This window comes from Diabrotica virgifera, chromosome 4 (assembly GCF_917563875.1).
Source record: "Diabrotica virgifera virgifera chromosome 4, PGI_DIABVI_V3a".
Classification (NCBI taxonomy): Eukaryota; Metazoa; Arthropoda; class Insecta; order Coleoptera; family Chrysomelidae; genus Diabrotica; species Diabrotica virgifera.
Genome location: NC_065446.1, coordinates 243,047,379 through 243,062,656, shown reverse-complemented (window position 1 = coordinate 243,062,656; position 15,278 = coordinate 243,047,379). Strand labels below are relative to the sequence as shown.

At 34.0% G+C, this 15,278-nt stretch overlaps 1 protein-coding gene across 2 annotated transcripts in view; it reads left to right on the top strand.

The window, feature by feature from the left end:
• LOC114347312 (LIM domain kinase 1) overlaps positions 1–12,124 on the top strand; it is a 70,197-nt gene extending 58,073 nt beyond the window's left edge. For both annotated transcript variants that reach the window (XM_050649916.1, XM_028298034.2), the window contains one exon: positions 969–12,124. In XM_050649916.1, the coding sequence (XP_050505873.1) occupies positions 969–1,972 (1,004 nt within the window). In that variant the 3' untranslated portion in view covers positions 1,973–12,124. The remainder of the gene's footprint in view (positions 1–968) is intronic.
• The last annotated feature ends 3,154 nt before the right edge of the window (positions 12,125–15,278 follow it).

Here is a 15,278-nt window from a genome sequence, read left to right as displayed (position 1 = left end):
AGTCTGTCTAGCTGCTGTCAAAGACGGCAGGGCATGCGCGCCGACATCATCATCCCACTCACACACTCTCATGAAGATCGGCAACAACCTACCTCGTAATTGAGGTTGGCTACTACAATTGCAAACTCTTCTCTGTCTTCAGCTGTTCTTATTAGCTGTTCAAAATTTAGCCCGATTAGCCCCGCCCATTGTCCATAGTTCCATACTATTCTTATTTGATCTTTTTTTAATCCAATCCCTCACCCAATATCTATGAATCTTTCTATTTCTATTAAGGGACTTTACGGTAAGATAATAATAACGAGTGACACCTTTTCTTCTATCCTTTTTAGTTGCCATCTTGAAAATCCGTTCATAACTCACAATCATTTAACAATGAAAGAAGTGTTCCAATTGCGTAGATCAAAACTTATCAATCTCGTATTATTTACCAATAAACGGTAGTATACTAGCAACTTTGGTTAAATATACTATTTTGTTTCAAGTTATAGATTATTTGTGATTCTGTGGAAACAGTGCTGTCAGAGACACCTTATCTCATGTGAGAGTAAACTCTTGAGTCGCATAAACTCAGGTGTTTCCGAGAAATATCTCATATTCTATGGGAACATATCTGAAATAAATTTCACTTGATACAAAATTTTCAAGAGATTTGAGTCTCCTTGTGGACACTTATCTAATGGTTATGTTACGTTGCCCTGTGATTTTCGCGTTGATAGGACCGGACTCTCCTAGGATCAAATTTAGCAGGTTACATAGATACAACTTCATCATTAGTAGTCACATCAAGTTAATTAGCACACTGTTGTTAGGATAATTCATGTTAAAATTATAAAAATTCATCTTACAAAAATTTTCATTGCTATCTTTTGGCAGATATGTATTTATGAAATTACACAAGTTTATGCAGTTTTCTTATTATTTCGCGTTTGTTGTTCTTTATAAATATTGTAACACTTATTTTTCAGGAGATACCGTCGATTTCTTGTCAAAACCTCCAGAGAGCCTAATTCTGTCCGACTTGGAGAAAGATTTCCCAAACTACGAGAACATAGATTTCCTAAAAAACGACGTGGCCTACTTGGGAGACCAAGAAAAACACATCGGCATACAAAAACTCGAATCCGAACCTATAAAATGTGATAAATCCATCAGCAGTACTACCGATAACAACCTGAGGGAAAACGTATCACCCCACCTGCGGAAAATTCCGAAAAACTTCACCAGAAATCGATTGGTGAAGGAAATGAAAGAAAATCAAGCCAGAGAAGATAAGATCATGTTAAAGAGTTTCGACGCCGATCATAATACCAAAGTTACTAATTTAAATTTAAACAGCATCGGGCTGAAGACTAGCCAACCGTCGCAGGTTACTGAAAAATTCGTTAGCAACTTGAAAAATGTAAACTTGAAGGAAAATCCAACGTATCAGCGATCTATAAGTGAGACTAGTGAAAGTCCCGAAAGAAGACATGAGTTTAGGTCGAGTTTGAGCCGGCGAAGGTATACTAAAGACCCTGAAAACTCCAATTTCCTGAAAAGAACTCCGATTTTGAAACGACGTTCACCGACGAAAGCCGATAACGTAGTTCCTGATAGTATTGCATCTCCAGAACGGATAACTTCCTTAGAAAAAACTTCCCTTGATCTAGACTGTAAAGACAAATCCCTGAACGTACTAGAAAAGCCTTCTTTATTATCGAAACTCACTCCCAGCCTCCAGAGACGAACGGGTTTCCTAAATCTGGAAGACTCATCTGGAAACGTGAGTAAAAAACCTTTCTTAGTTGCAGCATCTTCTGGTAGTATTGTAAGGAATATGGTAGATAGTCTGAACAGGAAAGGTGGCTTGGGGTTCGGGAACAGGACCAGTTTCGGCCGATGCTCTCTAAATTTATCCGGATCTTCTAAAGTGAACCTCAAGAAAGTGGGAAGGAGCCCCAGTCCTCCTGAGGAATACACAGTGCTGTGATTGGGTATATTTTTTCTTAGAATAGTAATCGAATTTTACTGCGGATTTTTGTGTTGATGGCTGTGCCAGTTGGGAAGTTTGAAATGAAATTTTCACTTTTTAATGTGTAACATTATAGTATCTTTCAAGATCTGCAAATACTTTTTTAAGTGCCTTGTTCTCTAAGAACATTGGCGATAGCCGCAAGCTCTTTGCTTTGTCCGTAGTAGTGATGTTGATTATAGTTACTTTCGAGTATTCGTTACAAATCGTTACTTTTGTATAAAGTAATCATTGGGGTTCGGGAACAGGACCAGTTTCGGCCGTATTCGTTACTTTGATTATTTTTGTTACTTTTGTGTTTGAGTACCGGTAATCATATTGAGAATCGCATTTCTCAGTACATATTTTGTATTAGTATTAGTAGGATACTTTGATTACTAGGATTACTCTTGTATTTGAGTAACGGTAATCATATCGAGAATTGCATTTCTCAGTATTTCGTATAAGATCCGATATAACGACCTTCACCGATCTATTTAATGGATAAAAATTAAATGATATGGAATTGTTCTGTCATTGCTGTTCCACAATATCAGTAATCTCGAGTAATCTGTTTGCATCAATTAAGTGCCAAAAACAAACCCTGGAAACTCTAGATGACGTACCTTAGCAGTAACCCTGGGCACCCAGGTGCTTCGGAGGTCGGTTCTGATTGCAAATTCGTATTCAGTGACCCCAAATACCCCGAAATAAGAAAATCTGGCTCATAATATACTGATTTTAACATGTTTATGCATTTTTCGATGCGTTTTATACACTTTAAAATGCAATAATGCATTTCCACCTATTTTTGTATTGTAGACTTTTTTCCAGACGTCATCCTAATCCTAAATACAATGCAAAAAGTTGCAAGTCTCTATGTACCTACTATATTTAAAAATATATTTATTCCTGTGTTTTTAGTGTTAAATGCCTTGGTCTAATAAAAACAATGTCATACCTACATGTAAAATTAAAGTTGATGATCATAGTCTAGAAATATTATCATTTCTACATATTTTCTGGTCAATCTAAGCTATTTTTTTCTAGGCCTGATAAGAATAGTGTGTATTTATTACTAAAATCTAATGTGTTTCATTTTTATTTTCAAAAGAACTACCATCTGTGAAATTCTGTAAATTATCTACCTCGACAAATCGTATAGACATCTGTTTCTGGGTGCATGCTTTGTTAAATGATATACCTCCCCCTGTTTCAGCTACTTCTCAGCGCCCTGTAATCCTGTCAAACTCTTCATAGCCTTCGCCCTTCATAGATAAAATTTTAGTTAACTGTACTGATACCGAACACTCGTGGAATACCGGTCCGACTCCGATATCAACCGATTGTAGATACAATACTCAAAATCAAAATCAAAATAGGTACTCACTCTGATACGATTGGTACGAAATAACGAAGTAATCAGAGTAATCAAAGTAACGATTTGCCTCTCTGTATAGTAATCGTTACTTTCGGTATTCGTAAGTAACGATTACTTTGTAACGAATAGTTACTTTTTCAACATCACTATTTGTCTGAGGATTTTACTTTTAGAACAGCCTAACCGTTCTTCATCACTTTTTGTTATCGTCCACGTTTCCGACTCGTAAGTGAGGACGGGCTTGATTAGAGTTCTGTATATCAATATTTTTGTTCTTTGTGTGACTATGTTTGATGTTAAAAGTTTCTTTAATCCATAGTACGCTCTATTTGCTAGATATACAGGGTGAGGCAAATAAAGGGCCTATTAGAAATATATCGAGAAATAAAGGCAACAGAATCATGAAAATTTGAATTAAGGGGTTTTGAAGAGTCATCTGTTTAATGAAAATATTTTCATCTATTTACTACTTCCGGTTATACCGGAAGTTGCTTATAACTTCGTTTTTTTTTAATGGGACACCCTGTATATTTTTACATTTTTGGATTCTACTCAATATCTTCTTTCTTAAAATGTGAGGTTTTGTAATGTTATACAGGGTATTTTAAAAGATAATTACGTTTTTTTATTAATTTCGTAGCAACATTCACACCCTGTAGAATTGTAGTAGTTTGACATCTAAAACTCTACTTACGTTCAAATGATTTTTAATATAATCTATTATTGTTAAGAATCATTAGTATAGTTAAATTTTAGTATTGCAATGAAATGATATTTTATGGTACTTTTTTATTTCTTAAGCATTCCCTATACCTAACTGCTTTAATTTGTGCGTAATTGTTAATCGCACCAACAAAGGTATTTTGATAGCTAAACTATTATTCATTCATATCAGTATTCATATCAGTATGGATTAATATGTATTTACATATTTCTAAAAATTATTTGTGATTGAATATTTTCACGGCCAACCTAATAAAATTTTACGTAAAATATTAGGAAATAAGGAGTCTAATGCTCATAATCTTATTGAAGGTTTCATTAACTACAGTTTGTGGGCGACCGGTTTCGGCGTTTACAATTTGTACGCCATCATCAGGCCCTTAGAAACTGAACAAAGCTAAAAAATAAATGAAGCTGTGTCAAAATACAGTTGCCCTAGGTTAAGTTTTAGGTGTTAGGTTTAACAATAGGTAATAAAACACAGAAGGTGTCACAAAGGTGTTCGAATGGACCAGTACTAATCTGATGTTAACTGTTGTAGTCAGTATATTATGACTACAACACATATTTTTTGTTGGAATTAATGTTTAGCTTAAATCACCAATAACTCACAAATTAAAGCAGTTAGGTATAGGGAATACTTATAAAATAAAAAAGTACCATGAAATATCATTTCATTACAATACTAAAATACAGGGTGTTCCATTTAAGAAAACTCAGAAAATATTCATTCCGTGTTTCGACCAACCCTGTATACTAAAATTTCAAAATTAGCTATACTAATGATTCTTAACAATAGTAGACTATATTAAAAATCACTTGAATGTAAGCAGAGTTTTTAATGTCAAACTATTACAATTCTACAGGGTGTGAATGTTGCTACGAAATTAATAAAAAAACGTAAATATCTCTTACAAAACCTCATATTTTAAGAAATAAGATATTGAGTAGAATCCAAAAATGTAAAAATATACAGGGTGTCCCATTCCATGCAACTTCCGGTATAACCGGAAGTAACCCCTTTATTCCAATGTTCATCATTCTGTTGCCTTTAGTTCTCGAGATATTTCTAATAGGCCAGTTATCTGCCTCACCTTATATACGTCTGTTACGTTTTTATTCTGCAGTTACTGTATTACTTTGGTAGATTTGTGGGCCTAGATATACGAACTCTTTTGCTCCTTCGAAAGTATATCTTCCAACCGTTAGATCTTTGGTTTCTGCTACTTAGCTACTTGTTTATTATTTGTGACGGTCAGACAAACTAGCTATTATTCGTAGGCCTCTTCCATCCAGACCTATGTAATTCAAAATAAAATTAACGTCTCTTGTTTTATTGTCAATTGCTTTCTTGCAGTCGATACAGCGCGCATATACATTAACATTGACATGTCGACATCTCTGTATGGGAACCGGTATGCCAAATAACGCCTATATTGTAGGGAAACCACTCTTGAAGCTTTCTTGAGATTTGTCAATGTTTTCGTCACATCTGGTACATATTTTGGAGTTAATGATTGAAAGTGATGAAGAAAATGTAACGTGGACTAATTTGGGGTAATTAGTAGAGATGGTTTTGTAAAGATTTACGAGAGGGCTCCATGTTTTGTATATTTTGGATCCACTTATCGCTTTTGTTGATGCAATCTGGACGTTTTTTTATCTCAATGGTTCTCGAGTGGTTTAAGTTTTTAGAAAATAATGAATGAGAGGTATAAAGTTGCAATTTTCAATCTCTACTGTACAACATGCATGTAGGGATCCTGTGGTATAGAGAAAAATGGCAAAAAAACTTGGTCGTAATGGGGTGTCGTCAGAAAAAACGGCATTTTTTTAAAATATCTTCATTACTAGACATAGTTGAGCTTGTTAAAAAATTACTGGATAAAAAATAAACGTTTCTTGAAAAATACTATAATCCTAGCGGCAAAATTTAAATAAAATGTCCAACATTCTAAGGTTTACCAGTTGTTTCCTTAATTTTTTACTATATATCTCTCCATATTCTCTCTATTTTTCCATATCCATATCTCTCTGTATCTTATCTGGATTTTATCTGACTTTCAATAACTTACAGTGCTTCCATGTATCAAAAGTCCGCGTTCCAACTATTAATTGGACCGTAAAACATTAATTTATTAAGTGAAATGGATTTCGACTCGATTTAAGTTCTCTGTTGAACCCAAAAGGCACCGTTAGGAAAATATTCCAATTTACGGTTCAGAGAACCCGTATGAATTGAGTCTGTGTATTCTAATACAGGGTATGGCATTAGTAAAATAAGAAAATCTACGGTTTCGTTTTGATTTAAATCTGTCTCCCTCCATCCTCCGATAGTATTATTTCTAGGTCTACCTGTTGTCAAGGAGGCAAGACAAATTTACACCAACACGACCGTAGTTTCTTGATATAAAATAAAACTATTTATATCGCAGTATGGATAGAACGCCCTCTAACGGGAAATAAGTGAAATGAATTCCGACTCGATTCAAGTTCTCTGTTTAACCCAGATATGACAATACCAAAAGGCACCGTTAGGAAAATATTCCAATTTACGGTTCAGAGAACCCGTATGAATTGAGTCTGTGTATTCTAATACAGAGTATGGCATTAGTAAAATAAGAAAATCTACGGTTTCCTTTTGATTTAAATCTGTCTCCCTCCATCCTCCGATAGTAAATTTTCTTATTATAATATATTATAAATCAAAACGAAACCGTAGATTTTCGTATTATATACTACGTCTGTGTACTCTGTATTAGAGTACACAGACTCGATTCATACGGGTTCTCTGAACCGTAAATTGGAATATTTTCTTAACGGTGCCTTTTGGTATTGTCATATCTGGGTTAAACAGAGAACTTGAATCGAGTCGAAATTCATTTCACTTATTCCCCGTTAGAGGGCGTTCTATCCATACTGCGATATAAATAGTTTTATTTTATATCGAGAAACTACGGTCCTGTTGGTGTAAATTTGTCTTCCTCAGAGCCACCCTGACAACAGGTAGACCTAGAAATAGTACTATCGGAGGATGGAGGGAGACAGATTTAAAGCAAAACGAAACCGTAGATTTTCTTATTTTATTAATTTATTAGTTGTATTAATCTGGATACCTTAACTGAAGCTTAAGTTCTTGCGCCACCCATTATCTTCCTATATTATTGTATGATTCTGTCTGTGAAATTTCAAAGCGACCACCGTTCCATATTCAATGGTAGGTATGTAGAAGGGGAATAAGAACTACTGATAAGAAACTGGAAAATAAATAGACCTGTCCGAGTGTTCAACAGTTGCCATTTTAATACACCCAGACATAATGTCACAAAAATATAGGAACATAGTGAATGAGACAAGAGATTTAAAATGACGTGATTACTTGTCATATGATCCCATTTAAAATAATTTTACAAAATGGCGTCCGTTTGTCATTTTTTATAACACACTGAAACATAAATATAATGTACAGGTTTTTTAATTTAGTTAATTAAAAATTTATTAATTTAAGCTTTATGGTTCAAAAAATAGTTCGAGGTGAATTCAAGATGCTGACTATTACTATTAGTATTTAGATACCCCAAAGACTTATTTTTTACTGCTTTTACTTGTACAATTTTATGTAAAAGTGAAAGACGGTGTAAAAATATAGGACTAAAATTTATCGAAACAACTGGTAATATGACATATCTCTGATGCAGCAAAAATATTATGAAAAGTATATTTTTTGTTCTATTTTCACAGTGTGTTGTAAAAAGTTGATGGTGCATATTCACAATCGTTCATTAGACGGGATCTTATTCTATTTTCAAGATAAAACATCATCAAATTTCGTTGTGCATACTGCGGTAACGTCCAAGAATTTTTCGTATTATTTACCGCCTTTGCTTTACTCTTACATGATTTTATTTCCTTCATTTTTCACCTACTCTCGTTTAAGTACATAACTTTAGTCTGGTTTAGTTCATAACTAATCGATCAGTATTACATTTTGAAAATAAAAATCGACTGCGCCATTCGATTTTTTTTTTAATATGTTTGGTATATCAGAGACTAGTATCGTACACGCAGCACTTACTTTGTACACAATCTCCAGTTTTCCCTACAGGTCTAAGTAAAAACTTATTTGAAGCTATTGGATATTTTCTTATGAATAGACTTTTATCTCCGCGATCTCTTTTCTTGTTAAAAATTATATAAAACGTGAATTGTTGAATATATATTGCTCATCATGAATTTTCATGCAGTTTATTCGAAACAACCATCATACATAAAATAGTGATAGTGTCGGATAACACTTAACCAAAAAATGACACTGAAAGGTATTTTTAGTTTGGCGTCTTAAATTTTCAAGTACTACAAGTTGGTTTTATGGTAAACTGAGATTGCAAAATAATATTTCAAAATAATGAACTTCAGTCAAGATATATGATTAACACACTACTCACCTTCTTTTATTCGTATCACATCTGATCAAAAAACTGAAAAATACGCGTTCAATATTTTTCAAAATCTATCGAATGACACCAAACACGACCCTCCACTCTACCCCCTAGAGGTGGGGTGGTGGGTAACTTTAAAATCTTAACTCTTGCCCCATTTTTTATTACAGTTCCAACAGTAACAGTTTTTTATTACAGTAAAAGTTCCAACAAGAAAGATTCCTTAGTACTCAACAACAGAGTAAATGAATTAAAATTTATAAACATTTTTAATTTCTTTGCAACACGAAAATGCAGCAGCTGCATAACACTCGAATTAAATCGAAGAGTGCAGGAAGAGTCTATACCGGTTTCGGAAGTTTTTTTCTCCTCATCAGTAGTCCCATATCCTCTTATCTCCGATTTCCCCAGGTATCATACTTTGGGCCTTTCCAATCTAAACTTGTTATAGACTGGTATACTGCCAGTAGACTGGTAGGCTTTAGAGGTAGACTTCCAGCTATCGAGCTATCTCCTCCATCTTTTTGGTGGTCTCCCCGGTTTACGCTTGCCAGCTGATTTTCCTTCTAGCGCAATTCTTGGTAGTCTGTGCTAATGCATTCTTTTTACATGACTGAACCATTCTCTTCTTCTTTGCCTACCCCGTCTTACTACAGCTTGTACGCTACACTGTTCCCTGATGATGTTGTTTCGTATTCTATCTCTTCTTGTTTCCCTGCTGTTGCTCTTAGTGTCTTTATTTCGGTTGTTCGTAGCATGCTTTTAGTTTTATTAGTGTCTTCTCTTGATTCAATACCATAGGTCGTAACAGGTCTGATGCAAGTTTTATAAATTCTAACTTTGTTGTCCATTCTCATATAATATGGGTTATTCCAGACCACATCTCTCAAACATCGGGTCATGATAACTTGATAAATCTACACCTACATTATTTGAACTACTTTAGCTGTTTTAAACAAGTACATATAACAAAAAAAAAGTTAATATATTGTATCTGCATTATACCTGCAATATCTGAGTATATCAATTGGCCATTTTTTGTTGGGTATTCAGAATATTTAAAAAAATGGTTTACGAGCACTTTTACCTTCCATTCAATCTTTACAAATGTCTGAACTATAAGATAGTCCTAATATCTTTAAATTGTGTCTATCTATGTGTCCTAATCTCCTATGCCATAAAGTATCATCTATTCTATAGTCTTATTTACATATCTATATGATTTGTCTGATTACAATAATTATACTTATTAATAACAAAATCTACTTTTAAACAAAATAAATTATTCAACCATATATTCGATATTTTTTAATCGATTGATTGATCGATAGGTATCGAACCTTATAGGTATCGATATTGCAAAAAACACTATTAATTCAGAGATGTACTTGGAAAATGACACCATTTTGCCTTTCAGTGTAGTTAATTTTACATTACCGTTTAATATACTAACAGTTGTTTCATTCTTTTATATTTTCAGAATATTATAATTAATTCCTTGTTTTTATTTTTTTATTAGTTTATTACTCTAAAATACATATACACAGTACGTCCCAATATCGAATATATTAAATAAGCTATACGACGACTCTTTTTGTGGGACAAGCCGTATAATAAATAAAAAGAAGAATCGCTGATTTAGTTTATTTTAAAAATTCTAATAATGCTGTGATAAAATTAGTATTTATGTATATACGATGAATTGAATCATTCCATTTATATTATTTTCCGTTTATTAAAAATATGTGCCTAGCTTTATTACCATATTTTTTAAGATCGTTTATTGTGATATTTACAAATTTGAAAAAGAAAAAATACAAGATGGCTGCCTATATATTTAATTTTTCGGACATCGTACAGATTATATTCCAGTGAAGATAGCTGCAAATGCTGCATGGCAGAAGGGAACATTGGTGTTTAGCAGTGTTGCCATGTCCATATAATATATCGGGAAAGAGCATGTGATATATACCTATATTAATTAATTTATTAAACATGGACAACATAAAATGGTAAAATATCGAGAAAAATGTATTCAGGTACATTCATCCCAAAATGTTGGTCAAAAGAAATGGTCAATTGTGACAATGTGGCATTTTTTTCTTTGAGGATTCTGACTATTGCCAAATCTATCCGGTAATCTATCAAAGGGCAATTGCCAAAAATTTTTTCTAGCAATTATCTGCAATTGATATAACAAATATTTTTTTATTCCTTCGTGTTATATATAAATTAAGAAAAGCAGTATCCATAAAATAATATAATAAAAATGTAGTTTTTCGAAGCTTTCTCTTTGTATATTTGAAGCATACAACATAATATAAATTATAAGGAACATGGTAACACTTACAAACGCAAATATTTCGTTCTGTGGACATTTTTTTGTAGCTATCTTCATCGTAACGTATTCTATACAATGACCAATTTTTCTTTCAATTTGTCTCTTAAAGAGAATGGAAGGAGAATAAATATAACATGTGGTTCACACTTTATTCCTTTCATTTTTACCTCTCTACTGTCTTCTGCTTGTTTACCTTCTACATCATTATTTGCGGCGGTATTGTAAATGGACTATATGCTAAATTTTATTTATTTAATTATTTTATAATTATGAATTCGTTAATCAATGTAGAGAAACTCTACAAACGAAACTAAACGAAAACGCATCTTGCCCTTTCTTGTTTAGTCCTTTATTGCTCTTTGTTCGTCAGAGGGATCTCTCCATTTAACGAAACTTCTTTACTTTTATTGATATTGGGAGGTAAGCAATCGTCATAACTATTCGGACTTTAGAGACGGCGACTTGGAAAAGTTGCACAGCCATGATATTGTACGTGTCCCTATGACTCTCTTTCCTTTCTATATCTTTCCTTAGATTATCTTTCCTTATAAAATTTAATTCTAAATCTTCTCATTTTGTTGAAATTTGCTCTAGCCTTTTGTATTCTGATTTTGATATCCTGGAGTTAATCATTGTTGCAAGATATGCATATATGTCCACACTTATTGCAGCTGTTTCACACTCAAGAGTTTTTTCAGGATCTTTTCCGAGTAGACATTAAAAAGAATTGGTGACAATACGCACGTCTGTCTCACCTCACGTCTAATTTCAATTTCCTGTGATAGCTCTTCGTTAACACGTACTTTTACTTGAGTATAAATTCGATATGAGCCTGAGGTCAATGTAGTCTATTTTTGATTTCATGACATTCATTAATTACTCTTGTCGTACTTTATCGAATGCTTTATTACAGTCAATAAAACAAGCAGATTATATAGGTTGATAAATATGGACTTTTAAATAATAAGCATTCAGCTCGAAACAAATAATGAACACCTTAAAACACTTTAAAACACGTTAATAACACTTTAAAACTGTCGTCTCTCTATTTGATTCAATATACGCGGGTAGCCATCTTGGTCTGTAGAGTCCTATGATTTTTGATTAAAATTTATATTGAAAACAGTTTATAGTTTTAGGTGCTGAGGTATTAATATTTGTATAGTTTATTCTTTTTTAATATTACTATTATCTTTTTTATACACTTTTATTAAGATTTTTGTAGATAAATACATGATTTAGCAACACGTGGTTTTATTTATATTTTTCCCTGATAGGTGCTATTCTGAAGAAATGCTGAAGGTAAATACATCTGTATAATATGCATATCTCAGCAATCTTTACGAGAATAAATGTGATAGAAAGGATTGTAAAAATTACTGAGTGCTTAGTGTAATCATCTAGTATTAGATGAAATACTAGGACACAAAAAGAGAACAGCAAACAATGGCACGGTGATGATTGCCTGAAATCCATAAAAGAAACATGTCTAGAAGGTTCACGCTACAAAATCCCTCGCACAACAGTGAAAGACATAGGAAAAAGACAATAAAACTAATGAAAAGGGAAAACTAATGAAGGAATATCAGGAACAAATAATCAGAGATACAGAAGAAAATCAAATGTAAAGACTGAAATAGTTTTGTACACACTTATGACAACAGGTAAATAGGGAAAAGTGTATTTTTGAAGCGTGTAAAATAAATAATTCCTAGCTGAGCGCTTTAGGCTTACAAAGCCATCTTCAGAGCTATGCTACAATAAAAAGGTCTCTAATGAATAATTGATTTTAGAATTCAAAGTCTAAACGTCAAAAGGTTCAAAATACCACTGTGAAGAGAGATGGAGCCCATGTATGATATAATAGAAGTATAAAAATGGATAGAAGTATTGTGTATATAAATATAAGTATTTTTAAATCATACATGGGATCCATCTCTTCATAGTGGTATTTTGAACCTTTTGACGTAAGTTAAACTTTGAATTTTAAAATCAATTATTTATTAGAGACCTTTTTATTGTAGCATAGCTCTAAAGATGGCTTTGTAAGCCGAAAGCGCTCAGCTAGGAATTATTTATTTTACACACTTCAAAAATACACTTCTCCCTATTTACCAGAAGAAAATCGGAAGAATAACCAAGTAAGACTATTAGTTAAAGTAGTTTCAGAGATCAAGGCCGGGTACCAAGCAAGAACAGGAAACTTGCTTCAAAACGAAAGCAGACAGCTTATTACTGTTGACAAAGAGATCCTAAAAACGACGAAGGAATACTTCTATCAACTGTTAAACGACTAATTTCAGCAGAAATTCATCAAACAGAAGTGCATAAAGCTGAAATGGAAGACCAACAATAAGTAACCCAGGAAATTAAAAACTTGAAAAATAATGAGGATCCAGGCATCGATAATATACCCGCACAGTGTTTAAAACACGGATGAGACACGTTCTACAGTACTATATCCAAGCTAATTCAAGGCATTGGCGAGAAGAAACAATGATAGATGAATGGAAAGAAGGGGTTACTCGGTTACTTTACCGATCCACAAAAAAGAAAACAAAAAGTAATGTATTAACAACTAACGGGGAATAACGCTCCTAAATACCACCTACAAAGTCCTGGCAAACGGGCGCTAGAAAGAAACAAAACATACACAGAAGAAATTCTTGTTCTTCAGGTGCCATCTCCGCTACGGAGGTTGGCAATCATCATAGCTATTTTAATTTTTAAGGCAGTAGCTCTAAATAGTTGTTTTGAGCTGCATCCAAACCATTCTCGCAGGTTCTTCAGCCATGAAATTCGTCTTCTTCCGATGCTTCTTCCATCTATCTTTCCTTGCATTATGAGTCGCAGGATGCCATACTTCTCGCCCCGCATCACATGTCCGAGATACTGTAGTTTTCTTTCTTTAATTGTAAGTTCAACTTCCTTCTCTTTACCTATTCTTCTTAGTACTTCGTTGTTCGTAGAGATAGTGCAAACACTCCTGACCATGGAGCTGCGCGAATTCGGAGTCAAAATTCACGTAAAGGCTACTGCGCCGTGGTCAGGAGTGTTTGCACGATCTCTAACTCTATCTACCCAGGAAACCCTCATAATTCTTCTATGGGTCCACATTTCAAAGGAGTTAAGTCGTCTCATTTTCTCTACATTTAACGTCCATGATTCCACTCCATAGTATAGTACACTGTATACGAAACATTTTGTTAGGCGTACAAAGAGGTAAGAAATCATTGGGGATTATCAATGCGGATTTAGATCGGTCCGCTCTATTATTAACCAGCTATTCACAATAGGGCATAATGGAAAAATGCTGGGAGTTTGATCGTGAGCTTCACCAGATGTTCACAGATTTTAAAAAGGCATTTGATAGGGTATGCAGGGTTATACTATGGTGAGCGATGCAAGAGCTTGGCTTTCTAAAAGAACTAGTCAATTTGATACGGATGTGTAAGGTGAGAGTTGAACAACAATACTCAGAGACATTTGAAATAAACTCTTCAATAGATAAATTCAACTTGGATTCAACCAGCTCTGGAACACAATCGAAAAACCGACTACAGTATTCCATCGAGAAGGACCAAACTTACTGTTGGCATTTGCAGACGATGTTGATCTAATAGAAAACGCCAGATTAAAGATAAAGAGACTTTCGTCAGATTTGAGAAGAAAGCAGAGAAGATGGGGCTCCTGTTCAATGACAGTAAAACTAAAAATATATGTCTATGAGCCGTGATAACTGAAACAGATATAATCGGACACCATCGATGACTTTAACTTTGAGCGTGTCAAAGAAAGTACTTTGGAACAACAATAACTGAAGATAATAAGGGATCAAAAGAAATAAACAATAGGATACCAACCGGCAACAGATATCTTTATGTCATTCAAAACCTTATACAATCGAAACAACTAACAAGACATACAAAGATACAACTATATAAAACAATCATACGACCCGTAGTGATGTATGGAAGCGAAACGTGGACGGTAACAAAGGCAAACGAAGAGAGACTATGCGTTTGGGAAAGAAAAATCCTAAGGAAGATCTTAAGGCCTGTGCTTGATGAAGCAGCAGGACAATATAGGATAAGTACTATCAAAAAGCTCGAAGAACTATATCCAGACGCTAACATAATAAAAGAAATAAAGTCATTTGGAAGACTCTAATGGACAGGACACCTCAGAAGACATTCTGACGAAAGTATAGGGCTGGTATGGGAAGAAGACCAGCTGAACATCCTCGATATCGGTGGCTGGATAATATAGCAGGAGGACTTAAAGCTACGGGCGAGGAGAACTGGATGGAGCTTGCTCAAGACAGAGGAAAGGAGGCACGTTGTCGAGTAGGCTAAAACCCATTGGATTGGCGAATAGGCTAATGCTGGTTACGCGAACCAA